Here is a 13,207-nt window from a genome sequence, read left to right as displayed (position 1 = left end):
AGCAGTTGGAAGAGTGGGTGTGCTTTCATAAACGTCACCCCAACCCCGAGGTTCTGCCGTGTGCCCCACCCTTCCTCCCTGGCCTCTGCTTCTGGAGCTGGACCAGGGAGCACGTCAGGAACTAATCTCTGTGTCTTTTCTCTTCTCTTGGCCAATGGCTCGTGGCCACAGCGCAGCAGACCGGGAGCATGCACCCCAGCTGAAATCAGGAGAAAATGCCAACATCCAGCCCAATCCTGGGCTCATCCTCCGGGCAGAGCCCACTGTCACAAATATCCTCAAGGTGTGTGTGCCCTTCCCTTGCCTCCAGGCTCATCTCTTCCTTTTTTCCTCTTTTGGCTCTACTTCCAGAGAAATAAATCGAGGCCATAGAGCTCTTTGTCTTCTGGCTTTTGTATGAGGTAACTTTGGAAGTAGAAAAACAGGCAAGGCAAGGAAGCCGCCATTGAAAACTCATATTTGTTGAGCATTACTTGGAAGGCAGGTCCTGTGGTAGGGCCTTTCACCTGCTCCCGCAGAAGCAGTGGAGACTCTCACCCTCCCCACTCTCACTGCCGCGATCACAGTTTAATTAAGAAGGATGGATCAGAGAGCGAGGATAGATTGATGGAATTGTTTTCCAGATTGGAGTCAGAAAGATGTAGAATGAATTGCAGGTTGTGATATGCCATTTAATGGAGACGTGCAGAGAGGGAAGCTACGGTTAGGCTGTATCTGGGGAGGTCTTCAGTTGCTCTTCAGGACTTGATTTCCTGTCGTGTCCCCAGACGATGGATGCAGACCACTCCAAGTCCCCAGAGGGCCTGCTAGGAGTCCTGGGCCACATGCTGTCCGGGAAGAGTCTGGATCTGCTGCTGGCCGCTGCCGCCGCCACTGGGAAGCTTAAATCCTTCGCCCGGAAATTCATCAAGTAAGGAAGTCTGAGCCCTGGCCAGCGTCAGGGAGGCAGGCCTGAAGGAGGAGGTAGCAGAATGGGGCAAGGCATTGAGGTCTGGGTCTCCCTGGAGATGCCCAGACCAAACCAGAGGATCCCACTTGGAGACGGTGGGGGAAGGGCCAGGTCCCTGGATGTCAAGCCCTTTTTTCTTTGCAGCTGAGCATGAAGTGGAGGTGTTTGATGAGATGAGAGGCATTGAATGGTGGATATGGAGGGATTTGGGTGCGCCCAGTTGTTAATAAGGGGCTCTTAAACACTGTTGACTTTTTTGTTTGACCTGGAATTTGATATAAAGAACTTTGTTCCATCCAGTGAGCCTTTCTCTGGGTCTTGGAATGTGTATATATATATATGTATATATATACATATATATATATATATACACATATATATGTGTTTTTTAAAGATTTTAAAGTAATATCTACACCCATCATGGGGCGCAAACTCATAGCCCTGAGACCAAGAGTAATATACTCTACTGACCGAGCCAGCCAGGCGCCCTGCCTTGGAAATCTTTTAAAAACAGTGGTTTTTTCTGTATAGCGGTGGTGTGCTTTTTAAGTTTAACCTTTAATTCAGACTCTAGTGACTGCCTTTCTGGACAGGTATAGCCCCCTGACCTCTTGCCCTGCTAGCTGTGACCTCTTTTCTTTCCCCAGTTTGAATGAATTCACAACACACGGCAATGAAGAACTCGGTAAGTCAGCTCTGTGCACTTACTGGGGTAAGTGCACAGAGCTGAGGGCCATCTAGCACAGAGGAGCAGGGGGAGAGCCCAGAGCACCTTCCAGTAGGAGCGGGTGAGCAGGGGAGTCGTACAGTACTTACTGGGTGGTGGGGAGAGAGAACAGGGGAGGGCAGAAGGGCCATTGCTTCTCCTGGGAGGCTGTTTTCTCTCCCAAGTAATGACTGACTGAAGCTTTTGGGGAGCCTTGAAAGAGGGGAATGCTAGGAAAAGGATTCTTCCCAAACCACCTCTGTCTCTTGCCCTCCCCCTTTATGATTTGGTTGGCTACCGGGAAGAAGTTGGGTATCAGGAGTCTTTGATTCCAAGGAAGGGATGATGTTCTAATTGCAACTCAAGAAAAGGATTCTGAGCTTCAGAGCTTTGAAGGAGCCACTTGGTCACTGACCTTCCTTGAGGCAAATTCTGATCCCCTCCCGATTCAGACCAGGGCTCTGGGCCCTGTTCGGGGCTGTGGGGTCAGCCTTCTTGTTCTCCGTAGCCAAAGCAGCCTCCGTTCGCGCCTTGCTCTTCGACATCTCCTTCCTCATGTTGTGCCACGTGGCTCAGACCTATGGTTCAGAGGTGAGTGAGAGGAGACCACTCAGGTTTAGGGGTACCAGGATTAGGGGTGGGAAGAAGGGAAAGGAAATGACCAATAACTTGATGCACACACCCCCACCCCGGTCTCCCAAGCTACTTAGTCTGGCTGTAGAACGCAGGTGCCCCCACCGCTGGCAGGTCCATGGGTGCCCCATGGGTCACATCCACACTCACCACTAGGTGGCAGCATAGCCCCTGTCTTTCTCCCTTTGACCAGTTTGTCTTTAGTTCTTCAAGCTGGAAAGTAAAGGCAATGGGACAGGAAACTGAGGCACAGGGCATTGGCTGCTGACGCTCCTTCCTTTCCTAGGTGATTCTGTCCGAGTCAAGCACAGGAGCACAGGTGCCCTTCTTTGAGACGTGGATGCAGACTTGCATGCCCGAGGAGGGCAAAATCCTGAACCCTGACCACCCCTGCTTCTGGCCTGACTCCACCAAAGTGGAGTCCTTGGTGGCCTTGCTCAACAACTCCTCGGAGATGAAGTTGGTGTCAGTGGCCCGGTGCCCGCTCCAAGGGTGGTGGTGGGGGCAGGCTAAGACCTTCTCCCTCAGCCCATCCCACACTCCCCCATGGTGATTTTTCTCCCACTCCTACCCCCTCATAGGCAGATGAAGTGGCACGAAGCCTGTCTCAGCATTTCAGCAGCCATCTTGGAGATCCTCAATGCCTGGGAGAATGGGGTGCTGGCCTTCGAATCCATCCAGGTAGCCCCACCTTTCCAGCAGCCTTCTCTCTTCCCTGAAACACAGAGCCAGTGTTCGATAGCTTGGTATACTTTATAAGAACAAGAAGACCCTTTAATCTAGGAGCTCATGCTTGGATGTTGATCTTCCTTGTAATCATAGGCTTAGCTACTCCCTCCCACCCATAGAGCATATTTGTGGTGAGAATAGGTGGGGGATGTGGTCCAGGACTCCACCTGCTAAACTTAGCTGCCCACGGAGGCCAGGGAAAGTGATGGTCAGGGAGGGGGCGATAGTGGCCTCAGTCACCCTTTCCCCTCCCCCAGAAAATCACAGATAACATCAAGGGGAAGGTGTGCAGTCTGGCAGTGTGTGCTGTGGCTTGGCTTGTGGCCCACGTGCGGATGCTGGGGCTGGATGAGCGCGAGAAGTCGCTGCAGATGATCCGCCAGTTGGCAGGGCCGCTGTACAGTGAGAACACGCTGCAGTTCTACAATGAGAGGTCAGTAGCCCCTCGTGCCCTCCCTCCTGGACCATTGTCGATTTGCCATGAGAAGGCAGCACCTCCAGTAGCCAGTATCTCCCTCTGTTCTTAATGTCCCCAAACGTGCCTCTTGCTCACTCACTCGCAGTCTCATTTCCATGTTCGTGCACTGACTCGGCGACACTGAGTGTGTGTCTCTGTGCCAGGAATGTTAATGACCCAACACCTGCTGTGTCCCGGAAGCACAGACCCCGAATCGCTATGATTCCGGTCTTCAGAGAGCCCAAGTTCCAAAGAACTAGCTTACCAGGAGAACAAAGTGGTTGTCTCCGCTGTGGCTTGGTCTAGGCACTAGGAGCCCATCCGTAAAACTATGACCCAGGGGCCTAATCACCCCCCCCCCACCCCGGTCATCCTCCCACCTGCCTCTCCTTTGTGACATTTTGCTGCCTTGGCTTTTCAGAGGCTTGGCAGACCTCCCTGGCGGCTTCATCTGTGTTGAGTTCAATGGTATTGGTTCGTTCCCCTGTCCATTAATTTTCTTTTTTAAATTCTGGTTAAAAAAAAAAAAAAAATACATAGCATTTACTATCTTAGTTCAGTATATAGTTCAGCGGCATGAGGTGTTCACTTCATTGTGAAACAGATCTCCAGAACCTTTTCGTCTTGTAAATCTGAGACTTTGTACCTATTAAGTAACAACTCTCCCATTTTTTCCCCCCTCCCTTAGCTTCTGGTAACCACCATTCTGCTTTCTGCTTCTGTGAATTTGATTGCTTTAGGTAGCCCACACAAGTGGAATCCTATAGTATTTGGCTTGCTGTGCCTGGTGTGTTTCACTTTGCATGATGTTCCCAGGATTCATCCATGTCATAACCTGGGTCAGAATCCCCTTCAGGATAATACTCCGTTGTACATATGCGCCACATTATCCATTCCTCGGTGGATGGACACTTGGGTGGTTTCTCCCTCTCGGCTGCTGTGAATAGCGCTGCCATGCAGTGGGCATGCGCGCGACCAGTGAGCTAGGCCAGAGGACGCACTGGGTAGCCATCGAGGTGCCTTAGAGGGGAGAAGGGGGCCCATTGTGCTGAGATATGGTTGGAGAGGGTCTGTGAGGCTGTGACCTTTTTCCTCACCTCCTTCTCCCTTCTTCCCTCAACTCCTTCTTCCCACAAGTAATGGAGGGTTGGCTATGACAGAACCCGTGCTAAGCTCCCTGACTCCTCCCGGGGTGAGAAATAGTGGGGAATCTGGGGGTACTTGTGTAGGTGGAAAAACTGGCACTGAAAGTCACAGCAGCTTTCCCAGAGCCATCCAGCGTTCCAGGAACAGTGAGCACTCACACCCGGATCTGAGTGCTAACTCCGTCAAAGACTGCTCATGAGAAAATTCCTGGATATACGCTTTATATTTGCCCAGCTATCAAAGGCCGGGAAGAGTCTTGTGGGGCAGCCCTTGGGCCCCTGTCCTGGAAGTAACAGTTTACTTTGGGAAGAGGCCAGGGCTGGGCGGGGACCCCCCCTAGCACTCAGCCCAGAGGGAAGTGATTATATTTATTTATGTCCAGGGATTGGCAGGGCTCAGGTCTGGGGAATGGGGGAAGTTGGAGACAGTGAGAGAGAAAATATGAACATATCGTTGAAGTAACCTAGGGGAGGAGAGCAAATTGCTACCTTGGCTTAGGCTTTGTGCCCAGCAGGTGAGAGGCCTACCAGAAGCAGGACTGGTAGGGTCAGGTCTGCTAGGGTCTTGTGACTTCCTCTTGTTTCCTCCCTCTGTGAAGAACGGGGTTAATTCCCCAGGAATATTTCCGTAACTCGAGTCCTGGGAAAGGTCTGACCTGGGTGTTTGCTGCACTCTTGAACCTGATGGGGCCTGAACCCGAACAGCAGGTCCTGTCCCCATCCCCTAGGGTGGTGATCATGAGCTCGATTCTGGAGCATATGTGTGCCGACGTGCTGCAGCAGACGGCCACCCAGATCAAGTTCCCGTCCACGGGTGTGGACACAATGCCCTACTGGAACCTGCTGCCCCCCAAGCGACCCATCAAGGAGGTGCTGACAGACATATTCGCCAAGGTGCTGGAGAAGGGGTGGGTAGACAGCCGCTCCATCCACATCTTTGACACCCTGCTGCACATGGGAGGCGTCTACTGGTTCTGCAACAACCTCATTAAGGTACCTGGGGGCCAGACCCCCACCCGGACCCAGGCTGGGGGAGTGGATCTCCTCAGACTCAGGGAGACAGCTGAGAAAATACCCCTAGCCTGGTCCGCGGGGCTCGGTCTCGGAGCTCCTGGACTCTGAGGGGAGCCGCCTGCTCTGGGAGCGCTGGCCAGAGGCTGTTCAGAGTGAGGGATGGAGCCCAGGAAGCCCGTGGCAGGAGCCCTCCTCAGCTCCTGAATCGCCCCGCCCTGCCGTCCAGGAGCTGCTGAAGGAGACGCGGAAGGAGCACACGCTGCGGGCGGTGGAGCTGCTCTACTCTATCTTCTGTTTGGACATGCAGCAGGTGACCCTGGTCCTGCTGGGCCACATCCTGCCGGGGCTGCTCACCGATTCCTCCAAGTGGCACAGCCTCATGGACCCCCCCGGCACTGCGCTGGCCAAGTAGGGTTCTCTCGGAGCCTTGGGTCCCCACGGCGCATGGCTGGCTGCCCCTCACCTCGGGCCGCCCAGGGAGGCTGGGCTGTGGGGACGCCCTGTCTGCCAGGGCCTCTCTGGGGCCTTCTGACTTGACCCTCTTTCCCTGGAACCCTTTGCCAGGCTAGCCGTCTGGTGTGCCCTGAGTTCCTATTCCTCCCATAAGGGACAGGCGTCCTCCCGCCAAAAGAAGAGACACCGTGAAGACATCGAGGTAGGAAACCCCTTCGTTCACTTGTTCATGTGCTCAACAGACATTTACTGAGGCTTTTGGGGTCAGAGACTCCTTCCCAGGCAGCGGCCCCGCCCCTGGATGGCTGTGTTGGGGCTCCCCTGGCTGAGCATCTCCAGGGGTGACTGTGTGAGGGGGTCTCTCACTGGGGTTGTGGGTGGGTGGGGGAAGCTGGGCTTACTGGAGATGCCCACTGAGGCCTGTGGGGAGCTGACTCTTCCCCACTTCCGTCTGAGCTCCAGCTCTCCTCCCTGGTAATGGGAGATTTGGGGGCACAGGCGTCGGTAATAGTGCCTCTCTTGCTCTCCAGGATTATATCAGTCTCTTCCCCTTGGATGACATGCAGCCCTCAAAGCTGATGCGACTGTTGAGCTCCAATGAGGAAGATGCCAACATCCTCTCGAGTCCCAGTGAGCATGCAGACTGGGCTGGGTGGGCTCCTCCTTTCCTGGGAACTCACTCCCGCCTGGGAGAGCTGTTTGGTATAGAACCTGGCCGCCAGCATCTTTGCTGGTTGGAGAGAGTGCGCTGGGAGTTTGTCCTGTTTCCCCCACCACCACTGCTGCTCTGTTTTCTGCCTGCGGAGAGGCTAGAGAGGTTGCTAGGGACCTCCCCGCAAAGACTGAAGCTCTTCCGTCCAGACCACAGCCCAACCCCGGACACACCATTGTCCCTTCCCTCCCGTTTACTCACCACAAGTGAGTTCACTACCTCGGGCACAGTCTGTGCTTTTGACTCACCAGCTCTGGCCTTCCTTCCCCTGAAACAGGCCCTGAGGCTGGGGGCTGGAACCGCTTCCCACTCTTCCTGCTTGAAGAGCACCTCTGGCTCCCCTTGCTGTCATTACCTCTCCCTGCCAAGGGCTTCTTCTGTGGCATTTAATTTTTCCTGTTTCCAGAAATTTCTCTTGAGTCTAGAAGTTTCTCTGAGGCCTTTTAGGCATTAAGGTGCCAGCTGTGCAGTTGAATAGAGGAGAGATGCTATGTCTGGCACCCACAGACCTTATGACCTTTGGCTGATTACTCCGCAAATCCGAGTCTCGGTTTCTTGGTCCATGAAGTTGGGGTGTAAGGGCTGTGCGGCCTGATCTGTGTGTAGCCCACAGATTGGCGCCTGGCAGTGCTCACCAAGTGTTCTCTCTCATCTCCCACTGAGATCTGTGACTCTGGATCCGGGACCTTCCCTGGGCTGACCCTCCACACCTGACGGGTGAGGGCGTCCCCTGGGAAGTGGGTTTTGAAGGTAGGGGACCTTTGCCTCAGGCTCCCTCCGCTTGACCCCACAGCCGACCGCTCCATGAGCAGCTCCCTGTCGGCCTCCCAGCTGCACACGGTTAACATGAGAGACCCGCTGAACCGAGTCCTGGGTGAGTCCCCCACTGCCCTCCGGCCCCTGGGGGCTGAGGCCTTGCCAGCCAGAGGAGGACCTCCTGGTGCCCCTTCACCCGTTAGTGTCCCTGTCTCGTTCCTCCATCTCTCCAGCCACTGGCCTTCCTGTCGCCCCCAGGCTCCAGTTGGGTCCCTCTCCCCACCCCTGCTTGCTTTCCTTTCACACTTCCTCTTTTTGACCCCCCACCCCCAATTTGAGGGGCACTCTAAGGGCTTCTTTCTTTTCACTTTTCGGTGCCACCACCTCCCAGCCTAACGTCTTCTCAGACTCTTCTCACGGAGTGCTCCCTCTCCCCCCATTCTGCTTCTGTGCAGCCAACCTCTTCCTGCTCATCTCGTCCATCCTGGGCTCACGGACTGCGGGCCCGCACACTCAGTTTGTGCAGTGGTTCATGGAGGAGTGTGTGGATTGCCTGGAGCAGGGCAGCCGAGGCAGCATCCTGCAGTTCATGCCCTTCACCACCGTGAGTGCTTCGCCCCCAGGCTTAGGTGGGGGCGGCAGGTCTTAGCGGGGCCTGGATGCGGGGGCAGCCCTCAGAGTAGGAGGGCCTCCTTCCTCCCGGGACCTGGTGGCCCCCAGCAGGCAGCCCCTGCAAGCGGCCATTTGTCTGTCTGCTGCAGGTATCGGAACTGGTGAAGGTGTCAGCCATGTCCAGCCCCAAGGTGGTTCTGGCCATCACGGACCTCAGTCTGTCCCTGGGCCGCCAGGTGGCTGCCAAGGCCATTGCTGCGCTCTGACAGGCTGGGGGGTGGCCACAAGGGCCTGTGGGGGACCACAGCCCCAGGCGCCTCACGAGGGAGGAAAGATGAGACAGCATTGCTCATATCCACGTGATGTAAGAGCCCTATGTCATTTCCAGATTATTCCCCTATCCTGACATCTGACCTCTAAGACATCTCCCAGTTTCTTTCATAATTTCCTCTGCCCGCTGCCAGCACTAAGGACTGTGTGCAGCCTGGCTGTTAGCCCAGGGCCCTCAGCACCCCACACCCCTCCCCCTTCCGACAGTAGATGTACCTCTGGGAACTTTGCAGGTGCAGAGTGTGTATATTTATATTTTTGTAACACATGAGGGAAGTTTCTCTCAGCTCATTTGTAAATAAAGATCTTTGTGGGTCCCTGTGTGAGTCCCAAGTGGTGTGAGTGCCTGAGTCCCATGGAGGCAAGGAGCATCTTCTCTTTGGAAGGCCGTGTGCTTGGCCGAGGAAGAGGCTCGGTCCTGTGGCTGAGGAGGGCTGGGCTCAGGTTCCTGTGTCTGTCCACTCAGCAGGGAAAGCGCTTCCCCTCCTCAGACCCGCACCAGGCAGTAAGGGCTCAACACGCACGCGCCACCTACCCCCACCCCCCAAAGTCAGACTTGACTCCAAGAAGGGAGGGAGAGGTTTTGGCAAAAGGCCCTGCTGGTGCTGGGGTAGGGTAGGCTGTCCTGACACTGTCCCACTAGACCCAACCCCACTCAGAGCCTGACTGGCCCAGTCTGACCTGTCTCCAGAAGAGGACTGGGCGATGAGGGGCAGGATCGGTTTAACCCTTGCTTGTCTTCACACATCTCCAAGCCCCAGCTTCTTCAGAACCATGGGGCGGGGGGCGGGGGGTAGGGGGGGTGGGCAGCTCTGAGCCACGCAGCTGGGGATTCTGGTCCTCTCAGCCAGACCTTCCTCTCTAAGGAACCAGATGGAGGGGGAAAGTGGGAGGGCCTGAGGAGCTCAGGGGAAGCCTTGAGAGCTGGACTGGGGACCGGCGGGCCATCTGGACTTTCCCAGGTCTGATGGAGGCACCCTGGAGCTACTGGTGCATCTTAGGCTGAGGACAAGGAGAGGAATACTTCTGGCCTGTGGTGTGAAGCAGCTCTCCGCGCTCTGCTTCTCTCTTGCCCACACCTGTCTGCCGGCCCTGGGAGCTCAGGCTCGGCCCCTGAGGCCAGACCAGCGGGAGAGCAGCGGCGGGCCTGAGCTTGCTGTTGCTCCCCGCCCCATCAGAGGCAGAGCTTGAGGGAGACAAGTGCAGGGCTGGGAATTTGAGTGCTGACCTAAGTTGGCATCTTGAACTCAGCTCCTGATCTGTAAAGGGCACTTCTCATTCTATCTCCATGGGCAAGTGTGAGTGCAGATGGGCTGGAGTTTATGGGAGGTGGCAGATACTAAATCCCCCTCGCTTCAGTGTCTGTCTGCGTCTGGACTCCTAAGACCCCCCACCCCCACCCCCAACCCCACGTTCTCCTCTCCCAGTATGGTGGCCCATCCGCCTCCGTCTTCCCACTAGGCTGTGTCTCGGGGAGGGCAGGGACCTCGCCTGCCTTGTCCACTTCAGTGTCCCTAGCACTTAGCCCAGTGCCTGCAGAGTAGATACAAGAGAGACCCGTGCTAAGGGCGTGAGTGTTGACGAGCTAGAGGACTGCCCCCTTCCTCCCCGCACCTCCTCTTTCTGTCCCTCTGGCCTCATTCACCATTTGACTTCCCAGTCCCCCACCCCGGGCTGGGCACCAGCTGGACTCAAGAAGGAGGAAAAGCATTTATTGGAGACAAGATATTTTATTATCAGAGTTTGGCTACAGTGAGAAAGTAGGGGCAGAGGTGGAGGGTGAGGAGCTGAGCATTCCTCTCACATACCCCGTCACATAACCTTCCACGTCTTCCCCTCCAACACTCCCAGTCCCACCACCCCCTCCAGCAAGGCCAATACAGGAGCCTCTGCCCAGCCCTTGAAGGGTCAGAATCCTGACCCTGGTGAGGGTGGGGCAGGTGTCAGGAGCGTGTCATTGTCGCTCTAGGGCATCCAGAAAGCTGAGGAACGGCAACAATGCCCAGGTTCCCCATACAGGAAGTCAAAATATGACCAAAAAATCTTAAAAACTAGATTCCCCAGCAAATTCGTGGGACCCCAGGGTCAAACCTCCCCGCTCTGGCCACCTCCTGGGAGGCCTAATGCCCGTGGGGAAGGGGACAGACAGGAGGAGAAGCAAGACCTAGCCCACCGGGCATGTGCAAGCCGAGCTGGTGAGGCCAGAGCGAGGGGGAACCCAGGAGGGGAACACTGCTGTTTAAATATTAAACAGGGTTTTCTTGTCTCCCACATGGGAGACTTCCTGATGCTCCCGGGGGTCTTAAGGTGGGTACCCTTGAGGTAAGGAGTTCACTGGGGTTCTTCCCAGTGCCCACCACAGAGCCAGGCCGGGGAGCAGTCACAGGAGTCAATACGTGGTATTTACCTAGCTACCTCCCAGTCCAGGGGACAGGAAGACAGGGGCTTTTCTCCCTGCTACAAGCAGGAGAATGGAACTCAGAGACGGCAGGAAGGACCCAAGAGTCCGGGGCTCTTTCCTGCTTTTTCTTGTCTTTAAATATTAGATTTAAATAAGCATAAATATTAAATAAAGATAAATACACTGGTTGGGGAGGGTTTTGCTCAGGGTTTGGCAAAGGAGCGCAGAGCACGGTAGGCCAGCTCCAGGAAGCTCTGCAGGTTGGAGGCCACCAGGACCCCTCCGGCCCGGCGCTGGAAGGCCGAGGTGAAGGCTGGCATGGCGCCCTGGGTGGGTGGCACTGCTGGGGCCACCCCGAGCTCCTCCATCTGTTGGGAGAAGAGGAGATCAGCTAAGTGGGCATGATTAGCTAAGGAAATGCGAAGGGCTGGGGGCTGTGCAGGATCAGACCACACGGTTGATGGGTGAATGGTGGAGGCTGGCCTTGAGCCGAGGTCTACATCAGGGTCTGGCTCCCGCCCTCATCTAGGGCGAGTGGAAGGGCTGGCATTAAGAGGGGCCTGGAGTGGGAGCTCTCTCACCCTGAGAAGCCTCCCACACTGACCCTAAGGAACTGGGATCCTCAGGCTTGCAGCATGATCTCTGGGGACCAGCTCAGTCCAGGCCCCCAACCCTTGTGGCTCCCAGTGAGGCTCACCTCCCGCCAGAGGTTGATGGCGAAGTCGCCGATGTCCAGCTGCAGCGTTTCCAAGGCAGGGGTGAGCTCAGGGGGTAGCCCTGTCAGAGCCTGCAGGAGGCCCTGGTAGAGGACGAGGCCGATGTGGAGTTGACGCAGGCAGCCCGTCTGGGGGACAGAGTGGCGGAGTTAGGGGGTGCCGTCCAGGCGCTCCTTTCAAGGCCTGGAGGTCCAGAGAGACTTCCAGACCATTCTTCCCTCCCTTCCACTCCCTCTACCCCTCCAGAAACTCACCAGCTGCAGGGCGTGGCTGGAGCAGCCACTCAGGGAAGGCTGGGGGATGCCCAAAGCGTGTCCGAGAAGCACCAGCTCCTCGGGGTGGCACAGCTTGTGGGTGGCGCACTGGGGACAGGAAGGATGCTGCGTGAGGGGAGCTGAGGGGCCCGGCGACTCCTGTTTCCGAAGTCCTCCCTGTTTCTCCAAGGTCTTCCCCTCCCTCCCAGTCCTGCCAGGCCGCTCAGCCCCACTCTGCCCTCCATGGTGATCCAGAATCTGGGCCATCCGGGCACTGTCCTTGAGACACTTCCCAGCCAGCCTTCCGCGGCTCCACTCTCTTGATTCTCTTCCCCTTCCCCTGGGGTCTTCCCTTGGCCGTGCCCCTCCCCGATGATGTCTTCTCACCACTCCCTTCCCCTCCCTTCAGCCCTTTCCCCTTCCTCCCTCCCTGCAGCTATGCCCTCTTCTTTCCTCCACTGGCCCTCTCCCAGCATCCACGTCCCCTCGTCCCCTCAGCGCCTCTCACTCACCAGCCTCTCTTGCAGCACGGTGCTGTCAGCCTGCACCTTCCTCATTTGCTCTAAGCACTTGAGCAGGAAGCTCTGGGGCAGGGAGCTGGTAGGGCCCAGGGGGGCGGCTGCTCCAACCAGCCAGAGTGCCTCATACCACAGTATCAGCTGCAGGGCTGAGAGCAGACAGGGGGTGCTCAGGAGACAGGCGGTCCACTTCCACCTGGGGCCCCCCCCAGCCCCTCTGCCACTCCAGCCTCCCCCCCCGCACCCCCAGTGGCCGGGACACTCACCGATCAGCTTCATGGAGCTCTGGGCAGCAGGCTCAGCCAAAGGTCTGGGTGGATCTGTGGGCGCCAGGCTCTGGCAGGGACCGCCTGCACAGGGCCTTTATACGGGAGCCCATGAGGCCTGGGAGGAAATTACCTGGTGCCACGACTGAGGCTTAGTAATAACTTCCCAGGATTTATGCAAATTTGGTGTCCAGGACAATGCGGGGGGGGGCTGGGACAAGAAGCTGTTTGCGAAAGTTTTGTGAAATTGTGGAATCCCTGCTCTTTCTTTGACATCTGGTCCCCCTCAAATGCTCTTCCTCCCCCTCAACCCCACCCAGGCCCGAAATTGCCCCAGGGTGTTTGATCAGAGCCGCTGAGGGAGGCTGTGCCTGCTGATACAGAGGCAGGCGGGTGAGGCTAGAGGCTGGTCAGCCTGACCCAGTGGGAGGCAGGCCTCCAAGTGGCCCCTCCCTCCTTCCCTCCTGGCCAGAGGAGGGGGAGCAGCTGCTTGCGCTTTCCCTTGGGACTCCCAAACTACCTGCTCCCTAGACCCCAAATTCTGAGAGGGAAGAAG

At 56.6% G+C, this 13,207-nt stretch overlaps 2 protein-coding genes and 1 non-coding gene across 13 annotated transcripts in view; 2 read left to right on the top strand and 1 right to left on the bottom strand.

The window, feature by feature from the left end:
* MED24 (mediator complex subunit 24) overlaps nucleotides 1–8,817 on the top strand; it is a 34,163-nt gene extending 25,346 nt beyond the window's left edge. For 8 of the 11 annotated variants that reach the window (XM_032322322.1, XM_032322317.1, XM_032322318.1 and 5 more), the window contains 14 exons: nucleotides 172–283; nucleotides 768–910; nucleotides 1,597–1,634; nucleotides 2,164–2,246; nucleotides 2,575–2,753; nucleotides 2,870–2,969; nucleotides 3,275–3,450; nucleotides 5,348–5,612; nucleotides 5,860–6,041; nucleotides 6,198–6,288; nucleotides 6,617–6,716; nucleotides 7,592–7,672; nucleotides 8,010–8,158; nucleotides 8,316–8,817. In XM_032322322.1, coding sequence (XP_032178213.1) covers nucleotides 172–283; nucleotides 768–910; nucleotides 1,597–1,634; nucleotides 2,164–2,246; nucleotides 2,575–2,753; nucleotides 2,870–2,969; nucleotides 3,275–3,450; nucleotides 5,348–5,612; nucleotides 5,860–6,041; nucleotides 6,198–6,288; nucleotides 6,617–6,716; nucleotides 7,592–7,672; nucleotides 8,010–8,158; nucleotides 8,316–8,432 — 1,816 coding nt within the window. In that variant the 3' untranslated portion in view covers nucleotides 8,433–8,817. Of the gene's footprint in view, nucleotides 1–171; nucleotides 284–767; nucleotides 911–1,596; nucleotides 1,635–2,163; nucleotides 2,247–2,574; nucleotides 2,754–2,869; nucleotides 2,970–3,274; nucleotides 3,451–5,347; nucleotides 5,613–5,859; nucleotides 6,042–6,197; nucleotides 6,289–6,616; nucleotides 6,717–7,591; nucleotides 7,673–8,009; nucleotides 8,159–8,315 lie in introns of those variants that run through there. The other 3 variants (XM_032322323.1, XM_032322325.1, XM_032322327.1) reach the window with 3 other exon arrangements.
* Nucleotides 1,982–2,085, top strand: LOC116578624. Its single transcript, XR_004280991.1, has one exon. It is a non-coding gene; the product is annotated as a small nucleolar RNA SNORD124 (small nucleolar RNA).
* A 1,399-nt stretch (nucleotides 8,818–10,216) lies between the features above and the next one.
* On the bottom strand, nucleotides 10,217–12,856 carry CSF3 (colony stimulating factor 3). Its single transcript, XM_032322332.1, has 5 exons — nucleotides 12,652–12,856; nucleotides 12,380–12,534; nucleotides 11,868–11,975; nucleotides 11,595–11,741; nucleotides 10,217–11,265 (listed from the first exon to the last, which is right to left on the bottom strand). The coding sequence occupies exons 1-5, from the start codon at nucleotides 12,662–12,664 to the stop codon at nucleotides 11,101–11,103; spliced, it is 588 nt and encodes a 195-aa protein (XP_032178223.1). The 5' UTR covers nucleotides 12,665–12,856; the 3' UTR covers nucleotides 10,217–11,100.
* Between the last annotated feature and the right edge of the window lie 351 nt (nucleotides 12,857–13,207).

This window comes from Mustela erminea, chromosome 18, assembly GCF_009829155.1.
Source record: "Mustela erminea isolate mMusErm1 chromosome 18, mMusErm1.Pri, whole genome shotgun sequence".
In the NCBI taxonomy this organism is placed as follows: domain Eukaryota; kingdom Metazoa; phylum Chordata; class Mammalia; order Carnivora; family Mustelidae; genus Mustela; species Mustela erminea.
The sequence above is the reverse complement of the archived record's forward strand: the minus strand, read 5'-3'. Positions and strand labels throughout refer to the sequence as shown.